Source organism: Trichoplusia ni, chromosome 4, assembly GCF_003590095.1.
Source record: "Trichoplusia ni isolate ovarian cell line Hi5 chromosome 4, tn1, whole genome shotgun sequence".
In the NCBI taxonomy this organism is placed as follows: Eukaryota; Metazoa; Arthropoda; class Insecta; order Lepidoptera; family Noctuidae; genus Trichoplusia; species Trichoplusia ni.
This window is the reverse complement of record NC_039481.1, coordinates 684096-698846: the sequence shown is the minus strand read 5'-3', so window position 1 is coordinate 698846 and position 14751 is coordinate 684096. Positions and strand designations below refer to the sequence as shown.

General features: G+C 33.7%; 1 protein-coding gene across 1 annotated transcript; it reads left to right on the top strand.

The window, feature by feature from the left end:
• The first annotated feature begins 9950 nt into the window (after positions 1-9950).
• Positions 9951-13448, top strand: LOC113492455 (transcription factor Adf-1-like). Its single transcript, XM_026869903.1, has 2 exons — positions 9951-10513; positions 11446-13448. Exons 1-2 carry the CDS (start codon positions 10249-10251, stop codon positions 12102-12104), a joined length of 924 nt encoding a protein of 307 aa, XP_026725704.1. The 5' UTR covers positions 9951-10248; the 3' UTR covers positions 12105-13448.
• The last annotated feature ends 1303 nt before the right edge of the window (positions 13449-14751 follow it).

Below are 14751 nucleotides of genomic sequence, written 5' to 3'. Positions count from 1 at the left end.
GAATGTAGTTTACTTGCCGATTTTTATACAACGTAGGGTTGTCAAATTGAACTTTTAAAATTAAATATTTACTCTTACAGATTCAGAGTTTAATCTATACTCTACACTAATATATAAAGCTGCGACTAATAAGAGCTAAGATATAATGGAAAAAGTGAAAAAAAAACCGGGCAGGTATATCTAAATCATAACTTATATCTTCTACCCACAGGACGAAGTAGCAGGCAACAGCTAGTTCAATATAAAAAGCATAATACCTTCAATAATAATACTATATAATAGAGCCTATTCCAATAGAAATAAGGCTTAAAATAAATCTGTACATACAACCCTGTTATATACAAGTTTGTTACATTTACACGACAATGATGTCGTCGGTTGTTGCCAAGTAATTCAGTTAATGAGTACAGGAGGCGTAACATTAACTCTTATTGCCAGTCAGTTTGCTCGCTACTAATGAACAACTGTACTAATTTGTTATATGATATAGTTATTACTAGGTTATCTGTTGTGTTCTACTATTAAACGCTACTGTATTTTTAATACATTTATTCACTTTGCTACGCCTTCAATAACCTCGTTTATTCCCTGTTAAATCTAATTATAACTGGGGTTGAAAATATACTGCTCTATGTATTAAATATAAATTTAAAGTTACGTAAAAAATAGACTAAAATGTGAGTAACTAAAGTTGACAACCCTAAAGAACATTGAAGCATCAGTACAGACACATTTTTATAGCGCCCCCTACCGCCAACAATAACTAGTCAATTTATGACATTTATATAGGAAACTCTTTACGACCGCATTAAACACCACGATGCGACATTCTTTATTCAAACGTCAAAACAGATGTCACTTGGATTCGAATTTTAAATATTATGTGGGAAGTAATTAATATTTTTTTTTATGTGCTTTAACTGCCTGTCATCAACGTTGTTTTTTTTTAATTAGAAAAGCTTTTATTTAAATTAGTCGGATAGTGGTTTTGTTATGTGTAGGTTTTTCTCATTGGGTTTTGTTTCCTGTGTCGTAGGTGTTGTGGGTGGATGGTACATAGCTTTACAGGTAAGCTCTTTGCTCATTTATAAAATATTACCACAAAAGCTTGGTAGCTTTAAGTTGGGAGGCATTTTTACAGAAGAAAGTCATCATTTTGCAAATAAAGGCACATGCAAAAAGTTCAGATATCTAGCTTGTTATCTCAATTTAGACACACCCCTGAGTTGGTTCTGATGTGTCTTCTCAGACAGTAAATGGGTAGCCAGAAATGTCGACTCTAAATAGCTTAAAAAAAATTGACATAATGAAGAAATAAAATATCATTTATTCTATTTAAAAAAAAAACAATAACATTTCACCTATATTTTTTCCGGAAGTATAAAAATCATTACACTAGAACAAACAAAAGGTAAAATTATAAAAAAGGTTGTCACAAAAGGGAAGTGTGAAACAGTAACTTAATATAGGGTCGCTTATCAGCACTCACTAGTAATAAACTCTTATTAAATATTAATTAATTGCTCACTTAATTAATCTACGAAATTACGTTCCAGTTATAGCTCAACAATTTTAAAAGTAATTAAAAAATTGTTTCTTTATCAAATTATTAATGGAAAAACGGACGAATACAGTAATTATGAAATTATGGGATAAATATTGAAATAATTTTGTTGAATTAGTGTATTTATTAATCAATAAATTTTCATAATAAAAGTCGAGGAGCCTTCCTCTTATATTATTATTGTTTTGTTATTTTTTTTTAATAATTCCGGCTCTAAATAATTTCATCCTTGTATCGCGTTGTTTTCACAAACATTTCAGTCAAAGCTTGTTTTGAATTCCGATAGCAAAGTTTTAGATAGAAAACCTTTTGTTTATCGTCATTAAATTAATTTTATTTCAGATCATCCATGTCTGTTATTCTACAGAGCAAGGGTGGATGGCGCCTAGTAAATACTTCATCTCATTTAAGATATAAGTTCTTAACAAGACCAATACATACATACACAATGTAGGACCGTAATTCTTCCCAGGTAACCATGTGAATAAAAAGAGATACAAATAATAATGAAAATATTCTACACTTACAAATATTCTTTCAACTAAGCAAGGTTTGTATTAAGGGTACTGATAAACATAGTTATTCATTTTAAAATGTAAACACACAGAACAAATTGTCGTGCTCATCACACAAACTTTTTTCTAAGGTGGGAATCGAATCTGCATCCTTTAGTATAGCAGTCAGGGCCTACTAGACCAACACTCAATAATTGTTTGCTTATTATAACTAAGACAAATACCCCTTTATACCGTACTATAAAGTAAAATATTATATTTCTACTATGTAAATTTATAACAAAATCGAAATATTAATTGTTCAATTATCGCTCCATTAGGCACATCCATTAGCCCAGATCTACAATTATTTTCATTAGTTAAAGGCGCGAAGTTAAATTATAACTCCATAATCAAAGGGAAATTAAGGGTTACACAAGAACGCTGATCGATATGTATTTATCATGTGGGAATGCGTTTGCGCATATTGAACTAATCTGTAAATTAATGGGGGTCTTGAGGTGCTTTTTGGGGCCACGAAAGAGGCGGAGTGATGTTAAGAACGTCATACAAGTAAAATACAAAGACAGGTAATAATAGCCTCTTTGCTGTGCAGTAGATACAAGTTGTTTTTTTATAATTTAGAAAAACGGTAACCTTAGATATTTAATTTTAAGTTCCTTTTCGTTATCCATTTACCCTAAACAAACAATGTCACTCTCCATTTTATTCGACGGATCATTTTTTATAGTTCAGAGGGATTTGAATTACTAACAGTTCCTTTTTAACATAATATGCTTAACAGTGTAACACTTTCACATCGCAACAGAGCGCACTATAGAGTTTTTATTAAGCGCGCAGGATGATCACCCGCCATTTTCTTAGCCACAAAATATAAGCGTCAAAGTAATTTATCGTAGAGATAAATCGCTCAATAAACTAAAACTATTAATTATTTACATTTTAACGCGGGAGTGATGTACGTACAGACATTTTTTATAGTGCTGTTATAAATTGGATCTCAATTTATTAGTAATACAAATAGTCGTCGTAAATATATTGTTTTAAGGCTCTTAAATGCCGTGTGAGATATGGATTGATTGTGACGAACGTTATTGACAAGACAGATAGGTTGTAAAGACTAATATTTATGTATTTCCACGACTGTCCCGGTGAGGAAGGTTGAGATATCTCTTGTAAGATGTATTTATTTTCCATTGTATAGGTACATTTATTCAAACAAAGACATGTTTCAATTTTGATTGCGGGGATAGCGGAGTGGCATAGATCACCAAACCAAACCGTATCTGAGACGACGTGTCGCGGGTTCGATACAGCGCAGATCAAACTTTTTCTGTGAGTGTTCCTCAGACGCTTGCTCTCTGCCTGAATGTTTGAGACGCAAGGATTAAAATCCTTGATGTAGTAGAAGACGTTACAAAAAAAAATTACATTCGTTCATGAAGCCTCATCCAATCAATTTGCATTGAGACAATGCAACAAAATAAACAAACACTAAATAATATACATCCTGATTTAACTTAACAAATTCTAGGAAACCTCTATAGATAACCCGAAAATCATCTCGAAACAGTTCGTACTTAAGCGCTCCCAAACAAACAATCAACAATCGTTTCTTGAGAACCGCTTCTATCCAGATCCGAGCAGTTCGAACCAGTTCAAACAGGTTCAAACAAGACAGCTGAACTAAAACAAAGCGCACTTCGGCTTTACAAGTGAACGCTTCCCGTTTATGAGTTCCTGGTACATACCCTTAAAATGTGTACAAACATTTTGGTCTACAATTAGGTACGTCTGAAATGTTTGTATCTTTATTCCGGTATTTTTGAACCAAAGAAACGTAAATTAAATATCATTTTTCTTATTAACTGTAGTGCTAGATCACTGAAAAATGTTGTACCGAACATAAACAAAAGTACGTACCCAATAACTTTATAAAATTAAATAGTTACGCCAGCAGACGGTTATCCTTTTCAATTTAATCAAAAAGATCAGTCGACTGATCTCTCATTATCCAATAAAGGATTATCACCAAAGTTAAATCTAAGATCAAGAAGTAACATCGTCACGTAACCTAAATAAAGTCTAACTTTCCCTTCGCCTTTGTTAACGAAATCCGTTACCATGGCAACTATAAAGATCCCTAGTGATAAATTAACATTTTGATCGAGCCATCCCCGGTTATAGAACTCATTTACGTAAGCAGAGTCCCGGTATCCTATCAATTTCATAGAAAATTTACTGGGCTCCATCAAAATTAGGGCGGCATCCCTTTTGTTTATGATTAGTATGGTACAGCTGTCGGTAACGGAAAGTAATAAAGTCTTAAGGTACTCTGTTTTACGTGTTTAGCTGATCTAAGGATCGGGACCTGTTTTATAGAACCCATCAGGACGCGCCTCAACTAAATTTTGTTAGTCGCTTCGAAGTTTGGCGGGATTCAAATGAAGAATTTCTTTTACAAGAAGATGCAAAAGGTAGTCGATACACTGTTTTAAAAATTGACAGTTTTTGGCGCAAATCTTGAGTTTTTCTACGAGACATTCGTATTATAAAAGGTGGGATTTTTAATCTAATTAACATATTTATCTAAACGCTTATTAAAATCATTGATGTCATATACGTAAGTTACGTTAAAAAGATAAAGGAACTTGCCGTTAAAACATTTCTCTTTGTCCAAATACCATAAAATATTAAAAGACGAAAGCACCGTTTCTTTTAACAAAAGAATTACAATTATGATATTTACTTTACCTGTTTACCACCTGGCCTGTATTAAAATGTTATCCAAACACAATAAACTGTAATTAACTTCACATAAACAACGCGAAAGTTATTAACTTTGGACAACACAGGCAATATTAAACCTTAAGTACTCAAATGTAGAGTCCATTTCCTTTTTGATGAAGAAGATTTTATTAGTGCATATTGTTTATATTGTACGCTCGATGAAATAAATATTTTTATACAAATATGGCAAATAAAGGAATCACCTGCATTCATAGAGCTTTGAAGTTATAGAGTCGACGTCGAATGATTTATTATGTAAAGCTTTTTACTCTCCGAAATAAATAATCTAAATAATAGATTCATAAGCCAACGGGTGTATTACTGTTTTAAATGTATTTCTTCTTCGATTAGAATAAGATATTTTTTTTTTATTATTTTTACCTTCCTCTATTCTTCCTACAGCTTTGTTTTTTCTTCTATAATGACTCTGTATTTTTTGTCCGATCTCACTATTTCCTTATCGACAAGAAAACAATACTGAACTATTTTAAAATGTAAATACAAGAATAGAATACTCTATTCTAAACAGTTTTTCTATTAACTTCAGAAGATCCCGATTTTAGCAGAAGGAAATTGCACAAAGCATTACAATAGACAAAAAGAAAAAAAAAACAGTTGAATTTATTAAACAGAAACCATGTCAGCAAAATACAAACGACTCTACACTATCAAAGAACAATACTAATAGAAACTAGAGGCATTGAAACAATTGCCTATCTATGTAAAAACTACACAATACGAACTAGTCCCGTTATAATTGCCACAAGGGGTAGAGAACAAACGCAGTTGAAGTTTAATTAAGAGCCTGTCAGTCGGGTGGAGGCCATTGCGGAATGCTTACTACTAGTGTACTGGTTTCATGGAGATTTTGGGCTAATGCTATCAGGGATAATGATTTTAGTCGGGTTGCATCTCAAAATAAAATTTGCTAAAGAAAATAAGAAGCACTGCCCGTTAAAAGTAGAAATAAACAACCCCTCTAAGTTAGACCCAGCATTTAGGTATTTTTGGTGGAAGACGGTATTGGAGAGAAATGAAAATCACAAGCAATGTCAAAAAAGTATTCGCTGGTAAAGAATGAATGAATAAATTTCACATTATAAACTTGTTCATCAAAGAATGTTTGGATATTAAACTTGAAGCTCTATAGCTCGGTTATACGCTAATATTATTTATCAAGGTTATAATGCTATATATATTCATACTCACATGAGCTTTTAAAAAATAATATTTCAAAACTTCCTCTTAATTTAATTCTTCCTGTACTCTTCTTATTTAATTGGTGTCAACATTATATTGCCAGAATTCTATCAGATCTTATTCTTCAATCCTTGTAATAAATTACTTTAACCCACTATTTCCATTGATAGAGTTCACGATATACTTGTTATGCTTACGTTTAGTTTAGGAATGAGGAGCTGTCTGTCACGCGGTTTGCTCGTAACTTAGAATTTCCCAGCTGCGGAAGTTACTTGGGGCATCTGGCAACTTCGGTATCGAACTTGTATGTTGTCTTGTCTTCATGTACATAAATTATGCTGGAGTTTGTTATCTTTTGTATTGGAGGATGAGAACTATTTGACGTTGTAATGTATACCAGCACTTTATGAGTTAGAAGACTCTAAAGTTTAAGTACTAAAAATAAATTCAGTCTAATTATCACCTTCTTTGTATAGTGAGCCGCATAATTAGAGTAGTTCCCTCGATCAAGAATTTCTTTTACCTTTTAAATAATAATTAGCTCAATGCAGCCCCAGACCATACAAGAAATGCACAAAAAACTGCCAAATGAACTGAAATTCTCATTTAAAAACAAACAAAGATATTTCCACCACGGAATCGCAAAGCTTTTAAAACAGTGGAAGAATTAAACTGTTCTCAGTCCACAGTTTCTTTAATCCAGGTGGAATCGATTGAGCAGTCGGCACTCTCAATAATGCAACGGGAAATGTTTAAAAAGAGTCTCTAGAATCGACGAGAGCCTTCCAGTGTTGCAGTGCTTTTGTTTAAGGCTCTGATGGCCGTGTTTGTAATGAGCAGTTCTCGAACTGTGGATCTAGGTCGGAAAGTATGAGTTATAGACGCAGATATCTAAGTAAGTAGATTATTAAGTAATTTGGAAGAAAAGTGATAAAAAAATCGACTTTGATTATCAAAGTTATCAAAAATGTTTATGATATTAGACTTAAAATTTTGTTTCGGTAATTTAATTAAATCTATGTTTAGTGGTTTCTTAGGTTTACGCGAATGTTTGAGCTCATACTGCGTAGGTCGGACCACAAATAATTAATTAAAACATGAAGGTAGAACGAGCAACATCTTCTGTCAAGACGAACGCCATCTCAGTCTGCCCGTGACCATGATACCTGCAAAGGTTTCGAAACGTCGGGAACTAAAATCTAAAATTAAACCGCGAAAAAATCCGTAAAAGTAGTTTCATTTCTAAATCTATGTTTGTTTACTGTACTCAACTCGGTGTGTGTACCACTGTCCATAGATGGAAATGAACGCTTTATCAGTTCCTTCATAATATTAAATCTTTCTTGTACTGAAGACAGTCAGTTTCTTAAATATTTCTAAGGTATTCTATTTACCTCAAGAGGGACCCACAACTAAATCAAGATGATTAGAAACAACTATTGAAATGAGAAGAAGAAAATGGCAATACTACGCAAGCTAGATTGGAGACTATCATAAATTATTGTTCTTGTATGCGTACTTTATGTTAGACAATCTAAATCCAAAAATCCACGGTTTTTTGTTTCATTTTACGTTTGCTACTCAGTCTTAGCCATTAGAAGTCAAGCATCGCCTTTGTATCCAGAAACATAACAAACTGAACACTACATTTGATTTCAAATTAAAATCAACACGCCGTTGTCTTACCACTGTTTTTAACTAATTACAATTTTAATTAAGATATCATTTCAAGACAAAGGACTGCTTGTATAGGATATCTTCTCATTTTCCGTAATAAAGACGCGTTTGTTCGCTTGTTATTCTTTTTAAGAAGTTATTTGATCTTTCTTTATTAAGACCTGAAATCTTTTTAGGTTATCTTTAAGATAATTAGTTTGTTTCTTTTGAAGTTTTGTTTTTATTAGAATGATTAAGAATACTAGGAAGTCTTAATTCTTCCTTTCGTTTTCAGAGAACAGGTACTCTTTTCTAAGTATTCTTTTGCTTTAGTTAAAAGTTTAAATAATTAATAATTTATCTCTGACTCAATTTCATCTTTACTCTGAAAAAAAACAAATATTGCAAGAATAATAGCCGATTCTTCGCCAAACCTCAGCAAACGCAGCTTAACTTTGGTTAAAAATCAATGGACCAATAAAATAAAACTCCACTGAATTTAAATTAACCAGCCAATTATTTCATCACAGTCCAAAAATAAAGGCTGTACAAAAATAACACAAAAAAATGTTCAAACAAAATGAATTTCATGAATAAAACTATATTGGGAATATATCCCATATAAATAAAACCAGTTGTATGAAGTTCAATCAACAATGTTTCATTATTTACAGGTATAAACGTCAGTTTTCAGGCAACTCGTGAAACTGAAAGCGCTCATAGTTCAGCCTGAAACATTTGTAATTACGGAACCCCCGGCCGTAGGGTTGTCTCTTTTACCATTTGCAATATTTTTATTATTTTTATTTTTTCGGATATTTTGGATACATATATATGATGACAGATTTACTCAAGTATAAGTATGCTGGATATTTCACTCAAAATCAGGAACGCTAGGGTGTATATTTGAATTATTTAATTAGAAATTATCTTTTTTTAAATGACCCGTAAAAATTTGTAAGTTTCGATTCTAATTCCAACCAGCACATCATCTCAAAGCTATAATAAAAAACCTATTTAATTATTAAAACGTTGTTTTGTTACTTATTTTTGCAGTGACAACCCTGGTGCTTCCCACAGACTGATTGCGAAACTTCAGTGAAAAATATCGAAGCCTTTTAGCGTATTTTTATTCGAATGTTATTAAAAAGCAAATCTAAAGAACTGTGTTTTATTGACGAGGTTTAATTGTAGTCTTTTTCATGTCAACATAGTTTCTTGTATAGTAAATATCCTGTAAAATATTAATTGCGTTACATCGGAGAAGGGAGCTATGATTTCAATTTTTACTCAAAAATTACCTGGTGTGGAATAAGACACCGCGCATATGGCGAACCGTGTCCGACCGCGATGTGCCAAGGGTTCGATCCCCGCGTAGCACAGGCATATTATTTTGTGCGACAAAACTTTTTAAAAAAGGTAGAAACAGTTTAAAGATGATTTATGATAGTTCCATTTAACAAGATAAACTGACTTTTTTATTGTTTTGCTATTAGAATAAAAATATTTGTAAATAAAAATTAATTAGAATAAACTTCAATAATAGACTCTTGCATATATTTAGAAACACAAGTCAACACGCGCGCAAAGAAAAAATAAATTCTTTAATATCAAAAAAAAATAATTACTGAATAAACATTTACTAAAACATCATAACAAACAGCAACACCTGTTGCGTCCTAATAAGCATAGCACACGAAGAATTTCAAAATTCGAGCGCGGAACGACCGATGCGTTGCCAGCTCGCACTATCGGCCATGACGCTACTACGCATACACCGTGTTATCACAGGCACGCACACATACAACGCCAACGGATTATGACGTGCGCTGAGGAATAATCAGATCATGCTTGCTCGTGCGCTAGAGTTGATTTCGTAACAATTAATTTTGTTGTAACCAAATAAAGTTGTTTAAAAAAATATATTGTATTTGAAATGCAGATGCAGCATACTACAAAAATTTATGTAAGTAAACATAAAAGTCGGTAGGTAAGTATCTTAATAAAACTTTAATTGTTGGTCCAATGTCTACAATTTTAGTGTAAGATACTTAATTTAGGTGTTGAGTTGTTATAAAATTACTGTGATCAAAAACATCATAACCAAAATCCAAAAATAATAAAAAAAGAAAACGAAACAGTCCGATCTGGTTTTAAAATTTTAAAACAAAATATCACATACCTACTATCTACAGATCACACGATAAATATGACGTAAACATAACACAGCACACTAGCACGCATCGGTCGCTATTCACCTCACGCACACAACAACAAACAGCCGTCATCTACGAGTCTTACGACACACATACACAACATCCCGACCGGTGCGTTGTGAGGTCGTGCGGCCGCGTCGCTCGTATTGACTAGCGAGCTGGCAACAGTGCCCAGCTATTTTTAGTATGAAGTCTGTCGTGTCGATCGCATCACGTATACTTGTTTTTAAATAATAATTCCTGTGATTATAAAGCTAAAACTGTTTGTGAAAATGGACTGACCATATTTACGTTTTGTGTGAATTAAATGACAGTTGAAATTGTCAAAAGTGTAAGCGACTCTTCCAGCTGTGCGCCCGTACATAACTTTAGTTATAATAGTTTGATAAACTTTATAATGGATAATTCGGTTTATTTTATCGAACAAGAAAGAGTGATGAATCTGGTTGAAAAGTTGATAAGTGAAGTTGAAAAGAGACCGTTACTGTGGGACAGATTCGATAATGATTACAGTAATCGAGCGGCGATGGATGCCGAGTGGGAAAAAATAGCTGAAATTCTTTCGAGGGACAGTAAGTAGCAATCGAAAATTACAAATAGTATCTAATTTACCATAATAATTTTCAAAAATATCTAGGGAATAGTAATTTGATAAAAACAAGTACAAAATGACAATACTTGTTCAGTAAATAAAAGACAAGTTAATCGTACGACTCACTGCGCGTCATGAAACACGAAACTCGACCTTATCGCCTTGACATAGAGTCGCTGTCAAGGTCAGTGCTAGCGAAGCGGTGAACTCGCGCTTGATTGTGTACGCGTGCGCAGTTTTTTGCTCAACTTGTGGTATTTGTGACGTCATCGGAATTAGCTACGTAGGTTTGTATGGCCATTCGTATAGTGCAAAGAAAGGAAAGTACGAGAGATATATTTTTTAATTAATGATGACAACAGCTAATGCAGATTACTAGATTCTGAAATTATTATAAAATAACTTCCTCATATCAAGCTGCTACAGATTACCATGCTATCGCGATATTAAGTAGTAGTCAAGTGTTGTAAAAAAAATAGTTTACGTTACTTATAGTGATTCCGAAAGTGCATATTTAATGATCAATCAAAATTATACATTGACGACGCCTGTATTATTACGCCATAAGGTCTATTTTTGTATATTTTTTGTACGCAGTATAGGTATAATATGACATTTCTGTTGCTTCTAAATTTTGGACCTTAGCCATGTCTCATAAGGTTGTTTTTCTCTTGGAATGTTATGTATTTAGAAATGTTAACAGTTCAATAATAATAAATAAACTGCCATGATTTGCGAGGTTAACTTAAAAAACAGACGAGAAAGGACAAATGTATACAGGTTTAAAAAGTCAGAGTAAATACAAGGAGTATGCGTGAGCGCAGTCACGGCGCTGTCAAAGGCAACGGCAAACAATACGTCCATTACCATGCAAACAATATTCATTGAACATAACGCTTTTATTTGTTTCAGAAAACTACGTTAAAAACAAATGGCGGAATTTACGAGACCAATTCATCAGAGAAAATAAAAAGGTTAAAGTTCCCTTCGATAACCCGACTAAACCGTACATCTCTTACTACAGAGGCAAGTGGGCCTATTTCGAGAATATGTTGTTCCTTAAAAGAGCCTCTGTTCCAACAAAGAAAGCCGCGGGCTACTCCTCAACAGACGAAGTTGAACTATTCGAAGAAGAAATCAAAGAAGAAGTACTAGATTATGAAGATGACATATTCATAGATTCAGCTACATATAATAGTGAAACTGAAAGCAATAAAGTTGACGAAACTCTAACTGCAAGAGTAGACGAATCATTCAACGGTAATAATACAAAATTTGATAAAGAAGTGCCTCCGGAAGAAGAAACAGGTCGAAAAAGAAAAACCTTAGAAACAGCGGACACAGTAGTCAAAGCTAAAAGACAATCAATACCCAGTACACCAAATGTTTCTTCTGAAGACCAAGGAGAAATAGATGATGATCTGCATTTCGTTAAGAGTTTAGTGCCGTTCCTCAGAAAATTGAGTCCAATTAGAAAACTGTTAGTTAGAAACGAAATACAGAGTCTTTTGATAAGGGAAAGCCTTTGTGAAAAATGTAAAGTAGGTAACCATTCTACACATAACTCATAACATAAAGGTCGATGCATATTATAAAACGACAGTCTCAACTTTCATATTGCATGTCGATATAACGTAAAACGGAGCAACAAAAAAATCAAAACTTTGCAACGGTTTGCGCCATGCACTAAGCACTGTTAACAGATGGAGTTATGCGATTGTGCGGTGTCTAGTCTATCAATGGGGTCGGCTCGGTCGGTATCAAAGGCTCAGGTAAGGATCCCACCGGTTTTTTGCTCAATTTTGAATTCTGTCTTGGGTGATAGGAATCGTAATGAACTCAAGATGTAGTATAATAATTGTAACGTTGGTTTTTTGGTTACATTAAAGGTTTTTTTACTAATTATGTTTTTAAAATGGGTCAGGAGCGAATCGGACTCACGCCGCTAAACTAAGGGCTCTGTACAATTACTGTTCCTGTGATACAGCTTGATGACGGCCAGACAGAAAGCTTAATCTTAATAGTAAGAATCCGTCTTCACCCTTTAGGTATGGACCCTAAAATAATAATTTACTATGGACTAGTATTAGGTACAGGTAGTCGATAAACCACACTCCTAAACTTGTAACAGCCCTGTTTGAAGACTTCAGAACTAACACCATAAAAAGGTAATTTTTGTTCGCCATAACGAACAAATCGCCCTATTCTGCTAGGAACTGTTTGTTAGAAGTCAGATCATAAAGTTACGTTAATTAGAAGAACTGCGAACAGTACAAGTCGGGTATAACGTTGTACTATAAAAATTTTACGTCCACTACGTTTTCTATTAAAACTTGGCATTTATAGCTCATTAAGTTAGGCAAATGAGATAATCAATCAGGATTTAAAACAATAGATATGATAAATTTAAGGGGTAAATGGTTGAGTAGTAAATCAGTCGTTAAAGAATTGATTAAATTATTTATTGGTACTAAAAAGTGACGGTTTTATTAACCATGGATGATATGGAGTTGCTGTTTTTTGTCACATTACGAAGTAACTTTTATTTTTGAGATCTTTTTACTACGATCGAGAAAAGTTGAGCCTCAATTTCTCTGTAGATCTCTAGAGTAAAGCAGACCTCTGCGTCCAGAATGCAGATGAGGAGAATCACGATGCTCAGGCATGACTTGAGAAGCAGGACAAGGATTTTCCCTCTTCCACCTCATTCCTCTCAGGAGTATTAAGCAATTTAGATTAGACCTGATTCTAATACTGCCATTCGCGGGTCGTGTACAATTTGGCTCATATATTTTTACAAAAAACTTTACTAAATGGCGAAGTAATTCAGTGATTACTTCGTACATACAGAGAAAAGGGTCAACAATGTACAAACTGTACAACTCAAAAGTGAAATAAAAACATCACTAACTCAATGTTATCTTTACGACCTAACACAAAACCTAATCACTCCCCCAATCTCCTGAAGCACCTACTTGGATGCTAACTTTGACACTTAAACAAAAAACCTAAGAAATAAAACTCCTACACAGTAAAGCATAATTTTTGGACTCTCTCCAAAATACAATTACTCTTAGGACGTTAAAAATAAAATAAAACAAGTTATAAAGTTAGGAATTCGTTATGTCGCACATAAATTAGACAGCTGACGGTCAATGTTTTAGTTTCGTGATATATGGGGCGCTAGAGAGGGCCTAATAGGTTTAACTGACATTTCACCATATTTCACTTATCGCGTACCAAGTTGGAGATAGTTGCCTTAATTTATGGAGAATATTGACCGAAATCTTCATTCTGGCAGACTACGAGAAATGAGATGAGCTGAAATATTTTGGAGCTAAGGTTGAGGTCAATGAAGGATGGAAGGATGAAAGTGACTTTAAGTCAGTCTTTAGATGTCTTTAACGTTAAAAAATCGGTTGGTACATAAGCGGAAGAAAGCGAACCCTAAAAATGAGGCTCCGCTAGTAGTCCGTAGGTCCATCTGCTTAGTTTCGTATTTTTTTTTATAAACACAATTACAATCTTTTTTTGTTAAAAATAGGTATTTATTTTTAATCTATTTATAAAACAAACCAAGTCGTTGCCGATTAATGTTATAAAAAATATCTTTAAAGACACGATTTCATTTCATTTGGAAATGAAATGACAAGCGCCATATTTGTTAAATATAAACATGACTTCTATAATTCTATTATGTTTTAACAACCATTTATCCTCGGACCTAAAATGAAATCTTCAACCAACCATTAAATAGACAACAATTCTTTACACAGGTAAACAAACAGAACGTCTAAAGCACTGGAGTGGATACATCAAACAATCTCCGGCGACTCGAGTTCCCAAGTATTTCCAACTCAAAGACACAACATATCCCGATATCGCGATCCCGGGCCTTTTCATCTAGAGCTCGTTTTTGAACGAATGAAACGCAACAATGGCGCACCCGCATAGCTCTGTTTGCACAGCATTAGCCTGTTTCCCTGTTGACATACTTATCGATTCACTGATTGTCGCGTTAGGTTCCCCGAAACAGGCTTAACGAGGTCCGACCATGATACCACTGGCTTTTGTTTCTTTCCTCAATTATGATGGTGTTTATTGGTGTGTGTTCTCAGTCCACTGTCATGTTCGGTTTTCTTGAAATGAAGCCTTTAATTACGAATATGACTGCTATAAAAATATAATAAATATTTACTTGAAAGTCAACCTAATGGA